The sequence below is a fragment of the Rhinatrema bivittatum genome, chromosome 6 (assembly GCF_901001135.1).
Source record: "Rhinatrema bivittatum chromosome 6, aRhiBiv1.1, whole genome shotgun sequence".
Classification (NCBI taxonomy): domain Eukaryota; kingdom Metazoa; phylum Chordata; class Amphibia; order Gymnophiona; family Rhinatrematidae; genus Rhinatrema; species Rhinatrema bivittatum.
In genome coordinates, this window is record NC_042620.1 from 296,167,733 (window position 1) to 296,194,301 (window position 26,569).

At 47.6% G+C, this 26,569-nt stretch overlaps 1 protein-coding gene across 1 annotated transcript in view; it reads right to left on the minus strand.

Moving 5' to 3' along the window:
• Positions 1-26,254, minus strand: part of SRPX2 (sushi repeat containing protein X-linked 2) — a 79,292-nt gene extending 53,038 nt beyond the window's left edge. The window contains exons 1-2 of the mRNA XM_029607402.1: positions 26,145-26,254; positions 7,026-7,211 (exon numbers count right to left, since the gene is read on the minus strand). Of these exons, the coding sequence (XP_029463262.1) occupies positions 7,026-7,089 (64 nt within the window). The 5' untranslated portion in view covers positions 7,090-7,211; positions 26,145-26,254. The remainder of the gene's footprint in view (positions 1-7,025; positions 7,212-26,144) is intronic.
• Positions 26,255-26,569: the final 315 nt, after the last annotated feature.

Here is a 26,569-nt window from a genome sequence, read left to right on the forward strand (position 1 = left end):
TCCCCTTCCCCCTCTCCCTCCCGGCATTCTCCCTCCCCTTCCCCCTCTCCCTCCAGGCATTCTCCCTCCCCTTCCCCCTCTCCCTCCAGGTATTCTCCCTCCCCTTCCCCCTCTCGGCATTCCCCCTCCAGGCATTCTCCCTCCCCTTCCCCCTCTCCCTCCCGGCATTCTCCCTCCTCTTCCCCCTCTCCCTCCAGGCATTCTCCCTCCAGGTATTCTCCCTCCCCTTCCCCCTCTCCCTCCAGATATTCTCCCTCCCCTTCCCCCTCTCCCTCCAGGCATTCTCCCTCCCCTTCCCCCTCTCCCTCCAGGCATTCTCCCTCCAGGTATTCTCCCTCCCCTTCCCCCTCTCCCTCCAGGTATTCTCCCTCCCCTTCCCCCTCTCCCTCCAGGCATTTTCCCTCCCCCCTCTCCCTCCAGGCATTCTCCCTCCAGGTATTCTCCCTCCCCTTCCCCCTCCAGGCATTCTCCCTCCAGGTATTCTCCCTCCCCTTCCCCCTCTCCCTCCAGGCATTCTCCCTCCAGGTAATCTCCCTCCCCTTCCCCCTCTCCCTCCAGGCATTCTCCCTCCAGGTGATCTCCCTCCCCTTCCCCCTCTCCCTCCCGGCATTCTCCCTCCCATTCCCCCTCTCCCTCCAGGCATTCTCCCTCCAGGTATTCTCCCTCCCCTTCCCCCTCTCCCTCCAGGCATTCTCCCTCCAGGTATTCTCCCTCCCCTTCCCCCTCTCCCTCCAGGCATTCTCTCTCCAGGTATTCTCCCTCCCCTTCACCCTCTCCCTCCAGGCATTCTCCCTCCAGGCATTCTCCCTCTCCTTCCCCCTCTCCCTCCCGGCATCCTCCCTCCCCTTCCCCCTCTCCCTCCAGGTATTCTCCCTCCCCTTCCCCCTCTCCCTCCAGGTATTCTCCCTCCCATTCCCCTTCTCCCTCCAGGCATTCTCCCTCCCCTTCCCCCTCTCCCTCCAGGTATTCTCCCTCCCATTCCCCCTCTCCCTCCAGGCATTCTCCCTCCAGGCATTCTCCCTCCCCTTCCCCCTCTCCCTCCAGGTATTCTCCCTCCCATTCCCCCTCTCCCTCCAGGCATTCTCCCTCCAGGTATTCTCCCTCCCCTTCCCCCTCTCCCTCCAGGTATTCTCCCTCCCATTCCCCCTCTCCCTCCAGGCATTCTCCCTCCAGGTATTCTCCCTCCCTTCCCCCTCTCCCTCCAGGCATTCTCCCTCCAGGTATTCTCCCTCCCCTTCCCCCTCTCCCTCCAGGCATTCTCCCTCCTTTGTCCCCTCCCTCCGGGTATTCTGTCTCCCCTTCCCTCTCTCCCTCCTTTTCCCCTCCCTCCAGGTATTCTCCCTCCCCTTCCCCCTCTCCCTCCAGGCATTCTTCCCCCCCCCACCACTCAAGTAGGTCTCCTTCTTCCTGTTTCCCTCCGCCCCACGTAGATCTTCTCCCTGCCTCCCCACCATGTAAGTCTACCTCTCCCTGGCACCTCCACGCTCCATGTACCAGTCTCCTCCTCCATGCGCCCCCACCTCATGCACAGTCTCATTTTCCATGCCAGGCACCACCCCAGATCATGTAAATCTCCCTGGCCCCCCCACCCCCACCCCCACCCCAACACCACTGCTCCATGTAGCCTAAGACTCTCCCTGTCCCCACCACCCTAAATGTCAAATGTAAAAAAAAGTCAAATATGTTGTATTTTCTTGTCATCCCCCCCCCCCCCCCGCCTGATTTCTGGTATTTTCAGTCTTCTCCTCCCCTCTTGATGGTGGGCAGTAAATTGTCTCACAGTTCCCCAAAGAAGTGACTGATTCATCTTATCATAAGGCCAGCCCTCAAGTCGCACCACCCAACTCTGTAATAATCTAACCAGCAACCAAAGCTAAGGAGGCTGTTGCCTAAACATGTGGACATCTATGTCCCGGTGGCCTTACTGGACAGTAACCAGCAAACTGCCTGCAGCGACCCAGCTGCTTTCTGGGGAGATGTGGCCTGCTGATTCCCACCTGGCCAGCCTATGACCTGCAGTATCACTAGCTCATACCTCTTTTCTAACTTCTCTTGGGAGAGCGAAATACTGTAACCTATCATGCCCTTTACATTTGTCCCATACATACTTGAATCTGCCACAATTCTGGTTGCTGCTACCCTTGCTGGTGGGCTATTCCAGGCACCTACCACCCTCTCGGTAAAGACAGCGGTAGTGGCAGAGTTACAGCTCGACCCCTCTGTCAGGAAAGGTGCAATTTTGTGGTCTTTGTGATGGAAGACTTGTTTTGCGTTTATCCTGTATGTCTTGAAAAAATAGTTAGCCCCCACCAATTGTGTCTGCCCTCGGTTTCTATCCTTGGATAAGACATTGCTAGCCTCAGTATATTCTACAAACCAAAGTGGTTGGCTGCCTGGAATCCAGGAATGCTATCAAAATAAACTCCCCTTCTGGCTGTCTGGGGTTGTTTTTTTTTTGTCTTCCTCCCCATCTCACATGCCCGACATTGCTATCTCTTCTTTGCCCCTCTCTTTTTCAGCCTGCTCTCTGAGTCTCAACAAACTTTACACTCAGAAAAAAGCTGGACCTGTCTGAAAAGGGGCCTTTACTCCTGTGCAAACCACAGCGTAACAGTCATCACAAAACACCTCTTGCAGACACCAGTGACTGAGCCAGTTTTACAAATCTCAAAGTGCTTAATTTAATTCAGTTCATTCACTTATAAACCACCTTTCCAGAAAAAAAAAAAGCCCAAGGTTGGCTACAGTAACATAAAAGCCTCTGCCATTAAAATAACCATTAAATTAAAAACGTAAAACAGACTCTAAAACAAACAAAACCTATAGTAAACAGTAATTGCCATAAAAGCAAGTAATAAATAACATTAAATCCAAGAAAAATCAGAAAATAAATGTCATAAATAACAGAAATTATAATCCATTTAAAAATGATAACAATCTGCCAGCTCTAAATTTTTCTGAGTGTGCGCAAAGCATGTTTTATGCACGTGAATCCCAATTTCAGGTCCCAGTACTGAAACTCCAGCTTCTGCCTATCGACTGACACTAGCACTGGAAGCTTTACTCCACCTCTGACCAGGAGTAAAATTTCCAGCACTAAGAGAACCTGAATTAATCCAGGGCACTTCTCTGCATTGGAGGGGTAATAGCTAATGCCTTCATTAGCGTGGGATTTCCAAGCCAGTGTGCTCACCAGGATGCACAGTTTTACACGCACATTCTGTGTGCAAAGCTCCTTGCTGCATCGGGAAAAATATTTGTGCACGAAACAATGCGCACACAGCTGCGGATAAAACTGTGCCCTTTGCTGAGTGCACCTTATTATATCGGACCCTCTGGTAGCGTGCTCTCTTTCCCCCCACCTTCAACCCAGGATGGAGGGTTTCATGCAGAATCGGAAAAAGTTGCCAGACAGCCACATGCATGTGCAATCTTCCAATTTGAGTGAGTCTAAGTATGGCCTCTGTCTACTGTGACCCTCAAGCCACATTTTTCCACTTAAGTTCAGAGGCTTGTTATGGCAGCTATTAGGCGTGAAGTTTTAGCATAAATAGTAAGAAGAGAATAAAATAAGAAATTGATTGAAACAGCTACTGGTCTTACACCATCTACATTAAGAACTGCAACTAAAACTGATTTTCAAAAGAAATCGAAATTGGACAGTAAATGTTTTTTGCCACTGTTTTTCAGTAAAAGGCAAATTGTTTGGGAGCCACGGTTTTGGGTCCCAGGTGGAAATCTGGATAAGAGCAGAGTGTCCGCCTTCACCGCAGGGCCCTGACAGAAGGATTCATCCCCCCCATGGGAAGGTATCCCGTCTGCAGGCTGTCTCTCTTTTTTCTAGAGAGACCAAATGAGCTGGGTGGTTACAATTGGTCTCAACAGCCCCCCAAATAAGTGCTTCACCAGCCATGATGGGCAGGGGTTCAAGGGACATGGGGTGTGATGGAGGCTAAACATGCAATTACGCAGAAAAGGGAGGCCTTTATGTAGCACCGAGCCTGCGGAATGCTCTCACAAAAGAGATGAGAACTACTAGCGATGATCTAGGTTTCAGGAAATGATGTGCAACCTGGTTTCTCAAGATGGCATGTTCAACAGAAAGTTAGGGGATAAGCTAAAAGCTAATTATCATTGTATAGCCATAGGCTTGGTAAGAACACTGAATGGATATATTTTATGTAAGGTCTACAGGTTCTTCGTGGATTGTTATGTGTTTATGTTATCTGTTCTTTTATGTTTGTTTTATTTACTGGATTTATTGATTTGGATGGTAGATAAATGTGAACAAATAAATAACTATGGTAAATAAATGGTAATTTTTACCAGAATATTCCTAACATCTTAAGAACATAAGAACATAAGAAATTGCCATGCTGGGTCACACCAAAGGTCCATCAAGCCTAGCATCCTGTTTTCAACAGAGGCCAAACCAGGCCACAAGAACCTGGCAAGTACCCAACCACCAAGAAGATCCCATGCTACTGATGCCAGTAATAGCAGAGGCCATTCCCTAAGTAAACTTGATTAATAGCAGTTAATGGACTTCTCCTCCAAGAACTTATCCTAAACATTTTTGAACCCAGCTACACTAACTGCACTAACCTGGCAACAAATTCCAGAGCTTAATTGTGCGTTGAGTGAAAAATAATTTTCTCCAATTAGTCTTAAATGTGCTACATGCTAACTTCATGGAATGTCCCCTAATCCTTCTATTATCCGAAAGTGTAAATAACCAATTCACATCTACTCATTCAAGACCTCTCATGATCTTAAAGACCTCTATCATATCCCATGTCAGCCATCTCTTCTCCAAGCTGAACAGCCCTAACCTCTTCAGCCTTTCCTCATAGGGGAGCTGTTCCATCCCCTTTATCATTTTGGTTGCCCTTCTCTGTACCTTCTCCATCACAACTATATCTTTTTTGAGATGCGGCGACCAGAATTGTACACAATATTCAAGGTGCGGTCACACCATGGAGCAATACAGAGGCATTATGACATTTTCTGTTTTATTCACCATTCCCGTCCTAATAATTTTAACATTCTGTTTGATTTTTTGACTGCTGCAGCACACTGAACCGACGATTTTAAACTATTATCCACTATGACACCTAGATCTCTTTCCTGGGTGGTAGCTCCTAATATGGAACCTAACATCGTGTAACTACAGCAAGGGTTATTTTTCCCTATATGCATCACCTTGCACTTGTCCACATTAAATTTCATCTGCCATTTGGATGCCCAGTCTTCCAGTCTTGCAAGGTCCTCCTGTAATGTATCACAATCCGCTTGTGATTTAACTACTCTGAATAATTTTGTATCATCCGTAAATTTGATAACCTCACTTGTCGTATTCCTTTCCAGATCATTTATAAATATATTGAAAAGCACAGGTCCAAGTACAGATCCCTGAGGCATTCCACTGTTTACCCTTTTCCACTGAGAAAATTGACCATTTAATCCTACTCTCTGATTCCTTTTAACCAGTTTGTAATCCACGAAAGGACATCGCTTCCTATCCCATGACTTTTTAGTTTTCTTAGAAACCTCTCATGAGGGAAATTATTCAAAATCAGTTGGTGATTGCTCCTAATAGAAATTTTAGGGTCATGGCCTTCAGACTACTCTCCATATCATCCCAAATGTTTTTAATTTTGTCTACAAAAAAAGAATGAAAATATTTCAGTCAGAGACCAACTGTGAATTATTTGTTCCTTGTGAGGGTTGGTGACGCAGCTCATTGCTATTCAAAATTATTCTTTGCTAAACCAATCAAAGCTGAAAAGTACTTTTTTTAGCAACCTAAATCATTTCTTTATACCTTTTAGCATGTGGTAAAAATAATAACTTGTCAGAATCAGACTGTAATTTCCTCCACAACTGTTCCAATTGACCTATTCGTTTCAACGAACAGGGCTCTTCCAAAAACCAAGGCGCAGGTCCCCTCTAGTGCATAACCCGCATTTTTACCAGGATGCTGAAATTTAACATACAAATGGGAAAATGTAACTGAAACAGTGAGTTAAGCAGACACTGCTTAACTCATTATTTCACAGATTCACTAAAAATATTAACAGTATCTTCTGTTAAATCAATGTCATAGTCTTTTACTAATGAAACAAAGCAATTTGGCTCAGTTCTCTCTCTAGAGCAGGTCTGTGTAGGGTCTTTGTTACACTGAACAGAAGAGGAAGGATTTTTACAAGATAATAGACTGGGGTAATAGACGAGTGTTTAACTATCTCAAACACCTCATGTCCATGAGAACAAAAAAAAAAACCCCAAAAAAACTTCAAACGTGACCTGCTCTGCAAAAGGTTTCATTAACCATCTGTGAAAACCCGATGACTGAGGGAGCAGAAATAAAATGCTGAGTATGATTATCCGAGGAGCTCATGCAAATTAAAGTCTCCCACAACAGTGAGCCCAGGTGAAGCTATAATCAGCTCTACAATATTAGCAATTAGGTACTCCAAGGAGTTTACCATGTCACCAGTAATCCAGGATAATACCCAAATGATCTTATCTCCCCAACTTTCTACACAAACCTTTGTACCCTACAGGACTTTCAAGTCAGTAAGAACCAGCCTTTTCAGGGCTCTGCCAATCACAAGCCTTCATCCCTAAATACATGGGAGGATTCCCTATTTTTATCCACCCATCTAGCCCAATCATCAGAGCACAACCCTCAAACAGGGACCACCGATCTTGGCTTTCTCCAGAACCTGGCACCCTGAGTCTGATCAGTAGGTGTTGCTGTTCATGAACAACCAAATACATGACCTTTTCAAGGGTCTCATCTCTGTATGACCTGCCTATCCTTCAGTTCACCGCCTGTCTGCAGTGCCAGTGCTGTGCTCTGATTCACTGGGACAGAGTAGAAGTGGGTTTTTTTTCCCCATTTGTGTGTATGTGAAAAAATGCTTACTACATCTGGTGCATGAGCACTAAAAATTGTCTTTTTTTTTTTTTTTTTACAGTATACTGTAGATCAGTGTAGATAAGCCAAAGCAGAAGCTCACCTTCGTAGTGCAGGGATGCCACCAGCCTCATAAGAAACAGCAAAAGGAGTTTCGACTGTGCCATTCTGGGACGTCTGTGGTGGAATGGGATCCCAGATCCTAGAATTCCGTTTAGGAGAAACGTCTCCAAAGTGTCAGGGTGAAAGAGCTGAAATCCCCAAACCAGCAGGCGCAATGGAGCAGGACCTAGAACCAAAAGAGAAACTGATTTTTATATCTGGGAACTATAATGCCCACAGCAGTGATGTGGTTCTGTCAAAGGGCACACGATATATTTATTACTCATGCTGGTCCTAGGCAAACCGGGCTCTGTGCAGGATGTGATGCTTTCAGCTGACCCACCAGGGAGCGGGGGCCTTGTGCAAAGCTCCTGAACTGCTGAGTCACTAATGAGCAGAATTCTTTTCTGTGGCCACTTTCAGACGGAAAGATGAAATGTCACCGTTTGCCAAGGCTGCTATGAAGGGAAACAGTCCGAAAAACAGGCTTGCCCACCTCACCCAAAGAAACTGATCCAGGGTCATCCTCAGGCGGGGGAGGGGGGAAGGTGGCAATGGTCCCATGCCCTGTAGTAGACTCAACCCCCCTCCCCTGGGTAGAAAATGTCCCACCCCACATCCTCGGGGTTCAGCCATGGCACAAACTGCCCCCCCCCCACACTGCTTTTTCTGCCAGCTTCCATCTGACATCACGATCCAAAGGTGTGCAACATCACATGGCAGTGTCTTCCTTGCAGCTGCGTCCTGCGCCTTCAGGCCATGGCAGCCGGCAGCCGGCACTGGAGGCAGCAGCAGATAAGAAGTGTTGGCTGCTCTCCTGTTCCGTGGGTGGAAATGGGGGAGGAGAAAGAGAGTGAAAAGCATGGGGGAGTTGGGGATGGGAGAAAAGAAGTCATCGGTGCGTGTGTGCCTGCGTTGGAGGGGAAGAGAGAGGAAAGCACCCTTGGGGATGGTGGAAGAAAGGTAAGCACTAGTTGAGGTCAGGAGGAGAGTAAGAAAACAAATAAGCACCCATGTTTGTGGGGGGGAGGAGGCAGGGAGAGGTGCAGGCACCTGCATGTGTGTTTTTTTGGAGAGGAGGGAACAGAGAGAGAGAGAGAGAGAAAGACAGAGAAGCACAGGTGGGGGAGGGAGGGCAGAGAGGGGAAAGCACCAGCGTAGGAGGGGGAGAAGAGAGGGAGAGGAAGAGAGGCACTAGTTGGGTAAGGGGAGAGGGGCGAAAGACGTAAGTGTGAACCCTCCCTGGGTTGAGGGGGGAGTGAGTGCATGCTGGAATTCAAATGAACTGCAGGGTAATATGAGCTTAAGAAAGTGTTATGACCGTCGGTGACAGACAGCTGCGACCACCACCGCGTCTATTTACATTTTGTGCTGCCCTCCTTCCCTCTCTGGGCCTGCTCGCGGCGGGGGCTAGCCTCTAGCGCCGCATACCTCAAGGGTTCCTCTTGGCAACCGGGACGCCGCTGCCACCCACGCCGACTCCGGGCCTTCCTAGGCGCCACCGGGCCCTCCTTTGAAGACGCTATGGCGGGAACCTCAGGGGCGTCCCTGACTGATGACATCATTAGGTCAGGGTTCTTAAGCACCGCCTTCGCCCCTTGCTAGCTGACTTGGCAACGGGTTCCATCGCTATTGTGCTTGCTCCTGCCTCCTCGGACCTGTGGTGGCTGTCTCTGTTCTACCTTGGACTCTGGACCATGGCTCAGGTTCTCGCTCCTCGGGGGCCTGCTTGCGCTCCTTTCAGAGACCTGGATTCCTGGCTTCCCCTGCTCCTCGGGCTAGCCCTGTGTCTTCCAGGGCTCCTACCCGCCGGCCTCCCTGCTCCTTGGGGTTGCCTCTGGGAACTGCCTCACTACTTGGGAGACTTGTCTCCGTGCTTCCCCGCTCCTCGGGGCAGTGCCTACGTTCTACACCAGCGACTGTCTGTGCTTCCAGGGTAAAGCAATAGCAAGATGGGCAACAAGTGAGAGCTAAAACACCAAAACCTTGAATTTACTTGGAATATTCAAGAAGGGAGAACATGCCCCATTAATCAAAATATGAGCCTGCAGCGTAGCATATAAAGCCTGTCTCCAGAGCTGGAATGGCTCAGGAAATCCAAACTTCTGCAGCACTGAAAACATATAACACCAACTAATTTTATCGACAGCTTTGTTTGCATCCAGACAGGCCAATACGCTAGCTTTACCCCCCCGAACCTAATAGCGCCCGCAACATGCAAATGCATGTTGATGACCCTATTAGGTATTCCCGCGCGATACAGAAAGTAAAATGTGCAGCCAAGCCGCACATTTTACTTTCAGAAATTAGCGCCTACCCAAAAGTAGGAGCTAATTTCTCCAGGCACCGGGAAAGTGCACAGAAAAGCAGTAAAAACTGCTTTTCTGTGCACCCTCCGACTTAATATCATGGCGATATTAAGTCGGAGGTCCCGAAAGTTAAAAAAAGTAAAAAAAATAGAAAAAAAAATTTGAAATAGGCCCGCGGCTCGAAAACCGGACGCTCAATTTTGCCAGTTTCCGAACCAGTGGCTGTCAGCGGGCTAGAGAACCGATGCCGGCAAAATTGAGCATTGGCTGTCAAACCCGCTGACAGCCGCCGCTCCTGTAAAAAAGGGGCGCTAGGGACGTGCTGGTGTCCCTAGCGCTTCTTTTTACCGCCGGCCCTAATTTTAATAAATTAAAATACTGTATCGCGCGCACAGGAGAGTGGCCTGTGCGCGTGCCTGGAGAGCTCTCCCGCGATTTTACTGTATCGGCCCAAGAGACAATATCATCCTGGATCAATTTACCTGCCAGCCAAATGCACTAGGTTAAGTAACCTTCTAGTATTATATGTAGAGCCTCATTCCTTAATGAACCCTGTTTGATCAAGATGAAAAATACTAGGAAGAACCTGCTGTAGACACAGATGTAACACTTTTGCAAGGACTTTTATATCCATATTTATAAGAGAAATAGGCTGATACAAACTATACTCAGAAGTGTCCTTCCCTTTTTAATCAATATTATAATAGTAGCATTTTTTAAGGAACCCGTCACTGGCTATGGAATGCTAATATAATTAAATAAATCACAGATACAAAATACACCAAATGTTTCTTATACAAATCTATAGGATATCCATCAGGTCCAGGGCATTTCCCATTGAGCAATGCCTTAATAGCTACCTGAATTTCCTGCAAGAAAATAGGGACCCTCAATTTATTAGACTGCACACTAGACACACTGGGTAATTTGAGTCTTCCTAAAATTTCCTCCAGGATATCCTCTGAAACCACATGATCCCCTGAATAAAGGGATTCAAAATGTTCTATAAATATCTGACTAATCCTTGAACAGTCACTCCTGAATTATCTTTGATTTCCTGAATCAATGTACTTTCTTTCTGTTTCCTTATTACCCTTGCCAACAAAGCACCAGTCTTATTTCCGCATTCATAACATTTTTATTTCAATAACTTGAAAGACTTCTTAACCTGCTCTACCTAAGCACCGTAAGCTACTCTCTTGCCAATTGCAAGGCCCTATAACTCTTTTTGAAACAATCTTGTTTGTGTTGCTTTCTAGAGCCTCAATCTTACCCATTAAAACTACCTGTTTTTCCTGTCTAACCTGCTTCATATGAGATGCATATGCTATGATATTGCCTCTGAGAACTGCTTTCAAGGTTTCCCATGTCAGTGGCATATTGTAATCAGAAGCTGAATTATGTTATCCAAAATCTTGAACTGAATTTTCAAATCAACTTCTCACACTAGGGATCCCCTAGAAAAATGTGTTGCCCCTCCAAATTCTATCACTATGATCAGGAAGGTCCATTTCAATAGAGACCGGGTTATGATCTGATAGCATGCTGAATAAAATATGACGTAATAATACATGATATAAGAGAAGAAGACCCCCCAAAAAGAAATCAATCCTACCATATACATTGTGCCTAGGAGAAAAATAAGCATAATTACTTCTAGTGGGATACATCTGTCTCCAAACATCAATGAGATTAAATGTTGCAAACTCACATTCCAGGTCCTCCCCCACTCCCCCCATAAGTAACATTTCATCTCCAAAAGAGAGCAAAAGATCAGCAACTTTTTTTCTAAAAACTATGTTGACCGACATTGGGGGCCATAAAAGTAAGCTAGAGTAAAACACATAGAAAATTCATGTGGATTAAAAGCCAGGTGGCCGGACCTTTGGTCAGCCACTAATTGACCCTAGCTCCTAGCCTTAGGACGTATGTCAGCTTGAATGGAGACAGCATTCCTGTGATGGCCCTCGTCGGAGGCTGCCTATGGATGATCATCTCCCAGGCCACAAGGGGGGAGGGGGGGGAGAGCCCTTGTGAGAGGGGGGCAGAGCAGTTTTGATTTCAAGAAGGAAGGACGTGTTTCAGTGAGCTCTCCAGAGTTAGGCCCTCAGCTTAGAAAAAGAAGGGAGAGACGCTAGTTCTTGGTGACAGGCTGAAGGGAAAGAGAGGGAAACAAAGTGACTTTTGTAAGTTCTTCCATGCTGACCGTGAGGATTTTGGCAGGGTTTTGACCTGCACCTTTTGGGAGGATGTAACCCCTTCTCCAGAAGTGCAGGAAGGACCTGTACACCCCTTCGACCCTTCAAGAGGAGGGTGCAGTGCCCAGCCAGTGAAACCCCTCTTAGTTTCTTTTATTTGGGGGAAGTTTCAGTAAAGTTACAAGTTTCAGTAAAAAGTATCAGAGGGATACATCATTTAAAACTTGTACTACAACAAAGATGAGGAATCTGGATGTATTTGGACATTTTATTTATACACTTTAATTGATTTTCCTCCAATCAATATCAGTAAATATTATTTTGTGCACCCATCCAGCGAGTCCTGCCTGTTTTGTCCTGAAGAGCAAGAGTAACACACACATACACACACACACACACACACACACACACACAGATAAAACAGAAGGGCTAGCCTACGTAACGAAATTATTTTATGGCCCTTTGGAATCATCACGGTTCCCCAAAAAAGGTTAAAGACAAATCTACCATCCAAATCTATACAAGACTTGAACATCTCCAGAAGCAAAGATTTATGCATCATACACAGAAACCCCTATTTTTAGAGTTGTATGAAGCAAAATATACGTGACCCACCCAATCCCGCTTAAGGTGCTCCACATCAGTGAGTCGTGTTTCCTGAAACAAAGATATTGGGAATCCTGTCCCTTTAAACATTGGAAGAGTCTCTTATGCTTGACTGGTGAGGACAGCCCATGCACATTCATAGAGATGCATGTAACTGCATTTACCATCATAGAATCTTATCATGAAGTCAAAGAACATTAAATTCCTATGAAGGGTTCCCATCCCTTCCAGAACCCTGGAGCCTCAAATGCCACCAGGCGCTGACTTGCAAGCAAAGTCAACTCTCCTATCTTAAAACCTAAAACAGAAATAAAGCAAATGTTGCTTACCTGAAACAGGTGTTCTCACAGGACAGCAGGATGTTAGTCCTCACATATGGGTGACATCACAGGATGGAGCCCAATCACGGAACACTTTTGTCAAAGTTTCTAGAACTTTGACTGGCACCTACTGGGCATGCCCAGGATGGCACTAACCCTGCAACCAGCAGGGGTCCCCCTTCAGTCTTCTTTTTTCCGCACAGCAGTAGCCACGCGGGTTAAGGAGCTCTACAGAGATTCCCGACAGGAATTTTCCTCACGGAATTACTTCACAATTAATACCCCTTAGGGGTCCCCCTATTCAATTTTATACTTCCGCGGTAGTCCGGTAAGTGTTTACCCGGTTCCGGTCGATTCCCAACCCAAATATCCCTATAACAACAAGACAAAATTACCACCGCAGAATCCCAACCTAATCCCACATAACCTTTCCAGAAAGTCCTCACTCCCACAAAAATAGAAAAAAAATATGAACTGAGATGAAACACTGCAAGGTTCAAAAGAAAAATTGTGTGTTCCTAGTGCATCCATGGCATCAGGTGCCCAGGAGAAGTGGCTGAGCACGGGTTAGGGAAACGGACGCTCAATTTTACGTGCATCTGTTTTCCTAACCCATGCACAGCCATGGGTTAGGAAAATGGATGCTGGTAAATTGAGCTTCCCTTTTCCTAACCTGACCGCTGTCAAGATTTTTTTTTTTTAATATCGCTACAATATTAAGTCGGAGGAACCACAGAAAAGCAGTACTTTTCTATTTTTCTGTAAACATTTGGGTGTCCATTTTTGAGGGTTAAATTGTGCGCACTGGGTGCAAATTTATTTTTTACATAAGGGGGTACTAGCTAGCAGCCTCATCAACATTTATGTGTAATGAATGCTAAGGGCTACTCTCTGGTTTGGACATGTGTTTTGGACGCGGTAATCTCCTTATTGCAGAAGGGGTTATGGATGCGCATCCAAAACTCGCATCCAACTGCGGGTTAACCTGTGTGCTAGCCTTAGCAAATGGTATTGCATCAGCCTGTAGGTGTTTGTCATTGGGAGATGGAGTAGTAAACTGTACCTCATGCCCTAGTATAGGGGGTATGCCTGTCTCTGTTAAGAGGTACATGCATTCTAGCTGTAAGATTTGTTAGGCCTTCACCATAGGAGATAATTTGGATATGTTTGTCTGTGTCCACCCCCCTCAGTAGTCCCCTTTTCCAAAATCTATTAATGTTTGGAACACTGGGTGGGTGGGGTGAGGGAGAAGAGATAGGAGTCAAAGGAGAGAAGCAAAGAAGGATAGAGCAGAGTTGCTTACCTGTAACAAGTGTTCTCCTAGGACAGCAGGATGTTAGTTCTCACACATGGGCGATATCATTGGATGGAGCCCAGCACGGAAAACTTATGTCAAAGTTTTGGAACTTTGACTAGGCAAACAGAGCATGCCCAGCATGCCCTATACCATGCATCCGTGGGGGTCCCACTTCAGTCTCATAAATAGAATACAATAAAATTAAAATTAAAAAAAACCAGGAGAAACCCAACTCCTCGGGGTGGTGGGTAGGATTCATGAGGACTAACATCCTGCTGTCCTAGGAGAACACCTGTTACAGGTAAGCAACTCTGCTTTCTCCTAGGACAAGCAGGATGGTAGTCCTCACACATGGGTGAATCCCTAGCTACAGGCTGCTCCACAACACAAAAGGGAGTCAACAAGCACCTACCATGTGCTAACGGGCACAACAACACAGTGCTGTTGGTAACAAAGGGGGATGCAGTCTGAACCCAAGCAATGGGCTCTAGGCAGGCAGAGTTGGGTTCTATACCTCAAAGAGATTCTGAAGGACAGACTGGCTGAACCTATTGTCACGTTGGCCATCCCTATCCAGATAGTAGTCAGATGCAAATGTGTGGAGAGAATTCTATGTTGTAGCCTTGCAAATCTCCTCCACAGGAACTGCTCACAACTTTGCCATGGTTCTGACAGAATGAGCCCCGTCATGATCCCCAAGATGCAGTCCTGCCTGGGCATAACAGAAGGAGATGCAATCTGCTAGCCAACTGGATAGTTTCTGTTTGGCAATGGCAACTCCCAATCTATTCCTGTCAAAAGAAATGAAAAAGGTTGGATGGACTGTCTATGGGCTTCTGTCTGCTCCAGATCGAAGGCTAAGACTCTCTTACAATCCAAACAGTGCATTGCTCTTTCGCCCTGGTGCAAATGGGGCCTGGTAAAGAATGTTGGCAGGACGATTGACTGTTAAGATGGAAATTCGTCACCAGCTTAGGCCGGAACTTAGGGTGCATATGCAAAACCACTCTGTCATGAAAAAACTTTGTATAAGGTGGATAAGTCACTAAGGTCGGGAGGTCGCTGACCCTGCGTGCTAAAGAGACCGCCACCAAAAATATGACCTTTCAGGTCAGGTACTTCAGGTCACAGGAGCGCAGTGGCTCAAAGGGAGCTTTCGTCAGCTGAGCAAGCACCTCATTGAGGTCCCAAGATACAGTGGGAGGCCTTAGGGAAGGCTTCAACTGAAGCAGGCACCACATGGAGTGTACATCTATAGGCTATATAGAAATGGGCTTTCAATCTATACCTTAGTGGTATGCTCCAAATGAACTCAAATGAACTCTAATGGAGTTGGTTTTCAAGCCAGCCTCCGATAGGTATAGAAGGTAGTCAAAGTTTTTGCGTGGGGCAGGAGAAAGGATCTAGGGCCTTCTACTCACATCACATGGAAAATCTCCTCTACTTCAGTCCACAGGACTTTCTAGTGGAAGTCTTTCTAGAAGCCACTAGGACTCAAGACACATCATCTGAAAGATCAAGCAGCTGCAGAATCAGCCTCTCAACATCCAGGCTATGAGTGACAGGGCCTGGAAGTTGGGATGCCGCACCCTGCCTTGATCTTGCATGATTAGATTTGGGGAAGTCTCAAGGCTGACTGGTCTCCAGAAGGACAACTCCTGAAGGAGTGTAAACCAGATCTGTCTCGGCCAATGGGGGGTTATGAGGATCATAGTCCCTCAGTCCTCTCAAAGCTTCAGGAGAGTCTTTGTCACCAGAGGAATCGGAGGATGCATGTACAGAAGACCCTTGCCCCAATAGCGAGCAAAGCGTCTGAGTCTGGCTTGCCGTCTGACCTGTACAGGGAGCAGAACTGAGTCACCTTCCTGTTGCGGGGGGATGCGAACAAGTCCACATCTGGGCTCAACTCAGTCTGTCTGCTATCACATTCTCCATTCCGGCCAGATACATGGCTCTGAGTACCATCCTGTGGGACAGGGCCCAGGACCAGATCTGGATCGCTTCCTGACACAGGAGGTACAATCCTGTGCCTCCCTGCTTGTTGACTTGGTTGTCTGGATCAGGAAAATTTTGTTGGACAGCTGATCTCTGTAAGCCCACAGAGCGTTCCTGAGCACTTGGAGCTCCAAGGAGTTGATTTGACACCGTGCTTCCTGGGCAGACCACAGGCCCTGTTTCCAGAACCCCTCTACTTGAGTTCCCCACCCCAGGGTGGACAATTTGGGTAGGGGGAGTTTGGAAAGATATTAACTGTTCAAAATTCGAGAGAACCCGCCACCAGGACAAAGATCCCAGAGAGATGGAGTGATTCGGATGTGGGCCTGGAGATTTTGAGTGGCCTGGCACCACTACAACATCAGGGTCCATTGGGCTTTGCATGTGTAAGTGTGCCAAGGGAGTAACAAGGACGGTTGCGGCCATGTGGCCCAGCAGACTCAACATGCATCAAGCTGACATCTGCTGGCTCTGTTCAATAACTGTCGTTATGGACACCAAGGTGATCGCCCTGGATCGTGGAAGGAAAGCTTTTGACTGAGCCGTGTCTAGCAGGGATCCTATAAAATCCAGTAGAGGTGACAGGCTGAGATGGAACTTTGGGTAGTTTATGACAAACCCTAGTGACTCCAACACCAGGATGGACAAGTGCATGAACTGATCTGCCCCTGCCTAAAAGGTGCTCTTGACCAGCCAGACACCCAAGTAAGGGAAAACATGCACATCCAGCCTGCGGAGGTGGTGTGCTCCCACCATGGCCAGACATTTTGTAAAGACACATGGGGCCGACACTAGCCCAAATGGCAACACTCTGTACTGGAAGTGCTGTTTTCCCACCACAAATCTGAGATACTTCTTGTGACCTGGGAAGATCTTGAAGCAAGTGTATGCGTCCTTTAAATCGAGGGAGCATAGCCAGTCCCCTTTTTGCAGGAGGAGAATCAGGATGCCCAGGGAAATCATCTTGAACTTTTCTCTTGTGAGAAAACTGTTCAAGGCCCATAGGTCTAGGATGAGACAGATTCCCCCTGTTCTCTTTGGAATCAGGAAGTACTAGGAGTAGAATCCCTGCCCGCTTTGCCTTGGTGGGACAGGTTCGACCATTCTGGCCATTAAGAGGGCAGAGAGCTCCCTTAACAGTACTTCTTGATGTACTATTGGCCCCCAAAACGGGCACGGAGGAGAATTTGGCGGGACACCCAATAGGTTCAATCAATATCCTTGACAGAAGATGGATAGAACCCATTAGTCCGAGATTATACTGGGCCACTGATTTGCAAAGAACCATAGCCTGCCCCCAACTGGGGGTCCAGCATCTCGGGTGCGGGTGACTGGCTCATGCTCCCTACGATCCAGTCAAAACCCCATCCCAGGATTTGATGGAGGCACCGGCTGGAGATTGGGCGTTCACTGCTGCCGGGGTTGACCACAAGAGCTCACCCTCTGTGACAAGGAGCGAGGAGCTGGAGGATAGTACTTCCTCTGGTCTTGCCTCACAGACCTCCTGGCTGAGGAGGGCGGATCTGAAGTACTGGCGGAGAGCTGTGGGAGGGTTTCATGGTGATCCCGCAATTGGGCCACCGCATCCCTCACCTTAACTCCAAAGAGATTCTCTCCTGTGCACGACTTGTCAGCGAGTCTTTCCTGAACCTCCAGTCATAGATCAGAGGCCCGGAGCCATGCCATTCTGCGGGAGCTGATTCCCACTGCAGAGACTCTTGTTGCCATCTAGAAAACATTGTAGGTTGAACGAATCTCGTGTTTTCCAAACTCCAGGCCCTGACACAGCAGTGATAAGAAGGGGTCTTGTTGCTGCTGAGGCAGTCACTTGGCCGCCCCCTGCACCTGCTTCCAGAGGTTGCACAAGTATTGGCTCATGTAGAGCTGGTAGGAGGCGATGTGTGCCATGAACATGGCCCCTGAAATACTTTTCTCCCAAGAGCGTCCTTCACTCTGTGATCCTTCCCTGGAGGAGCTGAGGCATGGGTCCAAGCATTTGGCCCTCTTGAGAGAGGATTCGACCACTACCGATTGGTGTGACAGCTGAGTATTTTCGAATCTTGTAGGCTGTTGGACTAGGCAAACCCCACCTGCCTTCCCATTTACAGAAGGTACTGTCAGGTGGTGTTTCCAGATCCTCAGCAGCAACTCCTTAAAGATCTCGTGCACCAGGACAGCCACGATCTCTTTAGGAGCCTCCACGAACTGGAGATTTCCAGCATATTGTGCCTGGCATCAACTCTCATCCAGCAACATCAACTGGATCAACACCTTTTGAAGTGGTATATGGACACTATCCAACACTGCCACTTCCACTGAAGTTCTCAGTGACGTCCCCAGCAGTTCAATCTACTGCTGATGAAATCCATAACCTGTGGACTCAGACGAAAGACATGCTAGTTAAAGCGAGTGACCGTGCTAAGAAGTTCTATGACGCTCACCATTCTCAAGCGCCTGTCTTCAAACCCGGTGACAAAGTCTGGTTATCTACCAAACATCTCAGACTGAAGTTACCTTCCACTCGGTTCGCTCCTCGCTACATTGGACCATTTCTAATCCTCCAATGTCTTGGCAACATCACTTACAGTCTGAAGTTACCACCTGGACTAAACATCCACAACGCTTTTCACGTTTCACTCTTGAAACCTCTCATACTCAGTGAATTCTCTTCCAAGACTCAGGAACCACCTGCCATCAACGCAGAAGATGACCTAGAATTCAAGCTCGAAGAGATTCTTTATGTCCGAAGACAAGGCAAAACACTTGAATACCTCCTTTCTTGGGAGGGTTTCGGCCCCAAAGAAAACTCTTGGGAGCCTCAGGCTAACATCCTTGATAAAGAGATGCTCCGTCAATTTCATCTCGCGCATCCTTCAAAACCTAAACCTGGTACCTGGAGAGGAGACCGCCCTTTGAAGGGGGGTACTGTTACAACTGTCGCTGCCCGACGTCTCCACTCCGCCCTCCTTACCTCTCTGGCGACTCCTCCCACGGTTGACGGATGTTTGGCTGCCGCGGCGTCTGCCTGCCGTCCTCTCCGGCGTCCCCGGTCTGGCTTGGGCGCTGCCTCCCGCCATGCTATCCAGCTGCCTTAGAGCGCGTGCGCTGCGCGGCCCTGCTTCAAATACTTTCTTTGGCGCGAACCTCAGGGGCGTCCCCCTGTGATGACATCACGCATCCCGGATACAAAAAGCCTACGCTACTGCTAGCTAATCAAGTTAGCATCAGGTATTCGTACTGGTGAACTCCTTACGGATGGGATTCACTCTCCGTACCTAGCTACTCTGCCTCTCCATTATTGGACTTACTCTATTTGGGGTACCCGCTCCTCGGGGGCCTCTCTCTTCTCTTTCAGGTCACTGTCTGGAACCGGTACTCGCTCCTCGAGGGCCCATGTTCCCGGACTCGCTGCCTGAACTCCACTTCTGCCTGGAAGATACCACTGCCTACACCATCAGTGAGTTACCATCTACTTCTCTCAGAGCTGTTCCCTGAAACCAGGTACTGGATCTGAGGGCCTGCCTCTATTCCAGCTCCTGTGATTCCTACAGAGAGAAACCGCTGTGTGAGTACTCAACCAATGAGGCTCTATTCCAGAACCCTGCATATACTTCATTGTACTCACTATCTCAGTTTCTCTTCACTACAGCACAGTCATTGTGGGATCGCTGTTCCAGAGCCCTGAGGGACTACAAGCCCAGCCAGGCTTCATCTCTGCTCACTACTGCCACCTCTGGTGGCTCCTCAATACTGTTAATAAAAGATCTATCTGTGTTGTGTGTCCTAAACTGAGCCTAACCTGTGGCCCCTCCTGGGACTTCCCCCCATGGGCGTGGTCAGCAGCCACTGTGTCCAAGGGTCCACCCAAAATCTTACAAACAATAACATTGTCCACATTAAATTTCATCTGCCATTTGAATGCCCAATCTTCCAGTCTTGCATGGTCCTCCTGTAATGTATCACAATCTGCTTGTGATTTAACAACTCTGAATAATTTTGTATCATCCGCAAATTTGATAACATCACTCATCGTATTCCTTTCCAGATCATTTATAAATATAATGAAAGGCACCGGTCCAAGTACAGATCCCTGAGGCGCTCCACTGTTTACCCATTTCCACTGAGAAAATTGACCATTTAATCCTACTCTCTGTTTCCTGTCTTTTAACCAGTTTGTAATCCACAAAAGGACATCACCTCCTATCCCATGACTTTTTAGTTTTCTTAGAAGCCTCTCATGAGGGACTTTGTCAAACGCCTTCTGAAAATCCAAATACACTATATCTACCGGTTCACCTTTATCCACATGTTTACTAACCCCTTCAAAAAAATGAAGATTTGTTAGGCAAGACTTCCCTTGAGTAAATCCATGTTGACTGTGTTCCATTAAACCATGTTTTTCTATATGCTCAACGATTTTGATCTTTAGAATAGTTTCCACTATTTTTCCCGGCACTGAATTCAGGCTCAGTGGTCTATAGTTTCCCAGATCGCCCCTGGAGCCCTTTTTAAATATTGGGGTTACATTGGCCACCCTTCAGTCTTCAGGTACAATGGATGATTTTAATGATAGATTACAAATTTTTAGCTAATAGATCAGAAATTTCATTTTTTAGTTCCTTCAGTACCCTAGGATGCATACCATCTGGTCCAGGTGATTTGCTACTCTTTAGTTTGTCAATCTGGCCTACTACATCTGGCCTACCTCATCTTCCAAGTTCACAGTGATTTGGTTCAGTTCGTCTGACTCATCACCCTTGAAAACCATCTCCGGAACTGGTATCTCCCCAACATCCTCCTTAGTAAGCACGGAAGCAAAGAATTATTTTAGTCTTTCTGCAATGGCCTTATCTTCCCTAAGAGCCCCTTTAACCCCTTGGTCATCTAACGGTCCATAAGAACATGCCATACTGGATCAGACCAAGGGTCCATCAAGCCCAGCATCCTGTTTCTAACAGTGGCCAATCCAGGCCATAAGAACCTGTCAAGTACCCAAAAACTAAGTCTGTTCCATGTTACTGTTGCTAATAATAGCAGTGGCTATTTTCTAAGTCAACTTAATTAATAGCAGGTAATCGATTTCTCCTCCAAAAACTTATCCAATCCTTTTTTAAACACAGCTACACTAACTGCACTATCCACATACTCTGGCAACAAATTCCAGAGTTTAATTGTGCATTGAGTGAAAAAGAACTTTCTCCGATTAGTTTTAAATGTGCCACATGCTAACTTCATGGAGTGCCCCCTAGTCTTTCTATTATCCGAAAGAGTAAATAACTGATTCACATTAACCAGACCTCTCATGATTTTAAACACCTCTATTATATCCCCCCTCAGCCGTCTCTTCTCCAAGCTGAAAAGTCCTTACCTCTTTAGACTTTCCTCATAGGGGAGCTGTTCCATTCCCTTTATCATTTTGGTCGCCCTTCTCTGTACCTTCTCCATCGCAACTATATCTTTTTTGAGATGTGGCGACCAGAATTGTACACAGTATTCAAGGTGCGGTCTCACCATGGAGCGTTACAGAGGCATTATAACATTTTCCATTTTATTCACCATTCCCTTTCTAATAATTCCCAACATTCTGTTTGCTCTCTTGACTGCCGCAGCACACTGAACCGATGATTTCAATGTGTTATCCACTATGACGCCCAGATCTCTTTCTTGGGTGGTAGCTCCTAATATGGAATCCAACATTGTGTAACTATAGCTTGGGTTATTTTTTCCTATATGCATCACCTTGCACTTATCCACATTAAATTTCATCTGCCCTTTGGATGCCCAATTTTCCACTCAGAAGGTCTTCCTGTAATTTATCAGAATCTGCTTGTGATTTAACTACTCTGAACAATTTTGTATCATCTGCAAATTTGATTACCTCACCTCCAACAGACTCCCTCACAGGTTTCTTGGATATATTTTAAAAATGTCTATTATGAGTTTTTGCCTCTATGGCCAACTTCATTTCAGATTCTGTCTTCGCCTGCTTTATCAATGTTTTACACTTAACTTGACAATGCTTATGCTTCATCCTATTTTCTTCAGATGGATCCTTCTTCCAATTTTTGAAGGATTTTTTTTGGCTAAAATAGCCTCTTTCACCTCACCTTTTAACCATGCCGGTAATCGTTTTGCCATCCTTCCACCTTTCTTAATTGTTGCTCTGTGAATGGAAGGAAGCGCTAAGGGGCGCTCCCCAGCACGGGACAAGATGTGTGTGCCCCTGCGGCGAGACGGTCCATGTCTGAGAACTGAAGAACCGGGGACCTCTACCGACCCTGCACGCCCAGGTGAGACCATCAACGCAATGATGGTCTCTGAATGGTCCTCCGACTGTTCCAAGACCTTTCGTGCTAGCCTCTGGGTAGTGGCTTGAAGCGGCAGGCCGGACAGAGGTCATGGCTGGACAGAAACGTGGAACAAGACGTGGGAAGGCAGACGAAGACATCAGGTGTGGCAAGGCGGACGAAGACATCAGGCAATGCAAGGTAGACGAAGACTCAAGGCCAATGCCGAAGGGCGCCCTACTCAGCCCAGCCGGGCTGGTCGCGGTCCACAACTTAGACAGGCAAGACAGAGTTCATTCGAGGACAAGGCAAGGGCAGAAGCAGAGACAAGCCCTCCGAAGACTCGAACAGAACCCCAGGCTCCCAGGCTCGGTGTACAGAACTCGGAATGGCGGCTCGGAGACAGGCCAGAACCGAGACTGGTACCAGGGGCAACGAAAGGTCCAGAGTCTTGAGCTGCCAAACAGAAAACGGGGCAGAAAGGAACAAGGCAGGTCAGGCAAGAGATGAGATGACTCCATGGCACTGTCAGATGGAATGACCCACCAGTGCCCTACACAGTCCAGCTGGACTGGTCACAGACCACTGGGCCACTATGCGCCCTACTGAACCCAGCTGGGCTGGTTGCGGACCACGAGGGACGGATCAGTGGAGCTGAGGACATCAGGAACAGGCAGACATCTGGACAGCAAGAACCGACAGACAACTGAACATCAGAAACAGACAGACAACTGAACATCATGGAACATCAAGACATAGTGCAGAGACCAGAACATGGAACAAGAAGAGCTGGAACACCAGGCAGAAGCGGGAAATGGAGATCCTCAGGAGACCAGCTCCGAGAAGAACTTACTCCTTGCGAAGGCGATGAAGGACTGACCTGAAGAGCCTTTTTTAGGCTGAAGAGGCGGATCCAGGAAATGAGGTCATCCAGGGCCCACTCCCTCACTGGCCCTTTAAAGCTTGTGAGGAGACGCGGCCCTGCACCTAAGGAGAGGAAGCAGGAGAGGTGCAGGACCCTGGACAGCGGACCTGCTGAAGCAGTGAAGAGGAGCAGCCAGAGCAGGCCCAACGCTGAAGTGGCGGCATCCTGCTGCTCAAGGAGGTGGAGCAAGGCAGTGTCCTGCAGCCGAGGAGCAGGCACCAAGCCTGCCGAAGATGGGGTGGGTGGCGGCTCCATGCCGCAAGTAAGATGCTGAAGTCCGTGGCTCCTGCCGCGGTGAAGATGATGTCGAGGGCGGTCTCCTGCCGCATGGAGAACCCCAGCACAGCTCCTGCCATGCCGGGACGAAGTTGGCACAATGGTGGCCTCTGGGCCGCAAGAAAAGCAGGAACGCGGCTCCAGGACGGCTTCTGGGTCGCGAGGAAACAGCGGTGGCCCGGCCGCCAGGTAAGAGCCTGCTCACAACATTAATGCATGGAATACATCTGGACTGCGCATCTAGGATTGTATTTTTAAACAATGTCCATGCCTGTTGAACACTTTTAACCTTTGCAGCTGCACTTTTCAGTTTTTTTCTATTTTCCTCATTTTACCAAAGTTTCTCTTTTTAAAATTTAGTGTTAGAGCTGTAGATTTATTTATTGTCCCCCTTCCAGTTATTAGTTTAAATTTGATTTGTCCACCATCTGCTGGAGACGGAGAATACTGGCAGGCTGATGTCACTGCAGGGGTATATGTACTGTGACGTCAGCTTGCTCCATCTCCATCTGCTGGTAGAGGTGCGTAACCCACTTGTTTTGGATTCATATGACCAGGCGCTAAGAAAGGTGGTATTAAGCTTAACAACATTGACCTTTTTTTTTTTGTGTGTTGTGAACAGCCCCGAGTGAAGTACAATGCTCGGCGGACAAGAAGCAAAGAGCAAGCAGCACATGAGCTTAAAGCTTTGCTCCCCACAAAGAACCGGCTAAATTTAGCAGAAGATTATTGCTAGGGCTAACTTTAGCTGCCGCCTCTTCAGATGGCTGAAATGAGTCAAAGACCTGAGCAGTATCATGCCAAGGTACGCTGGGGTTGGTTCATGATTCAAGCGCTGGCCACCGAGGAAAACGTCACGTCCTTGCTCTGCTTTTGCAAAGAGGCTTTTCTGAACACATAGGGATCTATTCACAGTGCTCTGTATGCAGAAGTGAGGTGAGCGACCAGTCGAGACACGAAAGCTACTAGAGCAAAAGTGCACCTCTCATTCTGCGGGGCTGTGCCAACTGTGATCCCGCCGCAGAATTCAGCTCTGAAAATTAACTCCTTCCGGTTCCAAGTCCAGGAGCTGGTGAAAGCTGATTTTGATGCTGAGGGTGTTAGGCAAAGGTGAACCACATGATGCTCCGCCAGACTGGGGCAGTTCACCACCCCCCGCACTAGGTACTAGGTAGCGCCTTTTCATTCAGACTTCATCCTTTACCTTTGAAGACTTCAAAAACATACCAGGACCCAGTTCTGCAAAGCAAAGTCTGGCTACCAGTTTTGGCTTTTGGAGAAAAATGCAAAATAAAATAAACAGCGTTACTACTATAATTACCACATTCCAGATGAGTAAACAGAGACAGGGTTACAAAGGGGGTCTATCTAGCATTAAAATTAGCAACAATGGTACATCAGGTTTTAACATTCAACAGGCTTTGTACATGCATTCAATGTGTTGTATTAAAACCAATGCCCATTCAATTAGTACATAGGCAAGGACTTGCTCAGAAACTCAGTGGCAACCCAGGATATTAGCTCACAAACCTCGCGAGTTCTTTATTTTCCTAGGTCACTGCTATGGCCACCAGGGCTTGGGCTTCTCCCCCTCTTCTTTCCTCAGATAGGAAGACAGGCCGAGGGGGGGGGGGGGGTCAGAGATGTGTTGACAAAGTTACTGGAAAAGGTTGAGGGAGGCGGGAAGAGGCTCTTCGCCCAAGCCTATTGCTGAAGAAATCCATGGTACCTGTAAGGACCTCTACCCCCCCCCCCCCCCCCGGTAGATATCCTCCAACATCTACATTAAGTACCCGCTATTCTAGAACCACCATGTACATTAACATTGCAATGTATATATGTATTTAAGTTCATCAGCAAAGCAACTGCTCCCTTGCCTATAGTCTCTTCTATACATTTAGAATAGAAATTGTTAATCTTTCTCATTCTTCAAAAGCCAGGTTTGATCTCCTTGTTTTAATGTAACTTTTTCGCTTCCTATGTTTATTGGTTTCCCCTTGTTTTTTGTAAACTGGTACGATAAGACCTGTCTTGAGCATCGGTATATTAAAAGAACCTTAATTAATTAATTAATTAATTAATTAAATAGATAAATCAATCAATCAATCCTAAAAGCATGGTTTCCTAGCATCGAGGGAAAGAAAGTGAGAGAAAAAAACGAGGAGGCAGGGGCATGAAGAGTGAGAGCACTGGGCTAAAGAGCTGTGCAGGTGGTGAGCTGGGAAACAGACTGCTGGAGAGACGAAGAGACCTCCAAACCAAGCCTCCCCCCAACCCTGCGCACAAACCTTACCCAAGCTGTAAACGCATTCTCCCCTACCCAGCAGCCCCTCACTCGGGCATCGACAGGAGCCGAAGACAGCAGCCGCCTTACAGCCTCGCATGTGATCACTGGAAAGAGGACCCGAGGCAGGGGAAGGCAGTATTGTTGTTAAGATTTTCTACAATTCCTCACTCCAGCCCAAACGGAAGCTCCCAATCAGCACTTTGCAAACATGCTGGGCGTGCAGCCACTTCCGAGGTGCACAATCACATTGCGAATGCTGCAATTCCAGCCGAACTGGAAAAGGGAAGAAAGGGGCAATTGTGTTTGTAGGTGGGCAAACAAGAGCGGGGGCACAGGAAGTGAAAGCGCAGAGGGTGACAGAAAGTGTCGGAGGATAATGGATTTGCCAAAGGTGACACAGAAAGTCAGTGGCAAAAGCAGCACTGGAGGCACGATCAGTGGCAGCAGGAGGAAGCTCCTAGCTCCCCATGTCAGGCGCCGTTAAACTCATTTTCAATCTGGACAGAAAAGTACTCCACAAACGTCCCGCATCACGTTTTGCTCCCAGGAGCTGGAAACAGGCAGCCGCGGATCGTTCATCGATTCTGAAAGTCTGAAGCGGGGGGGGGGGCTCATCTCACCTATCCGGGCGCTCCTTGTCTCCGCTCAGCCCGTGCGAGGGCAGCTCTCCCTGCCGTCAGGCTCCACTGGCGTCCGCCCGGCAGGCATTCCCTTCCAGCTAAGCCATCACTCAGGGCAGGGGGGCGGGGAAGCGGCTGGGAGAGCCAACAGGGGGCCTCTCCGTGGGAAACCGCATGGCCGGGGGGAACCGTGCTGGGGACCACTGCCCCAAGCAGGGATGCCAGGTTTTCATGAAAGAACAAGCACTTTTTTTCAAAAAAAACCCCAAAACACGTGAAATTGAAACACCAATGTCTGTGAGTCGCATAGATGACAAAGGAGCTTAACTTTTTGCATGTTGCAGAAGGTCTGCGTGATGTGCACGAATGTCACACTTACAAAATTTGCACATAGCCTTACTCTCATCGCTGACAACAGACTGAAT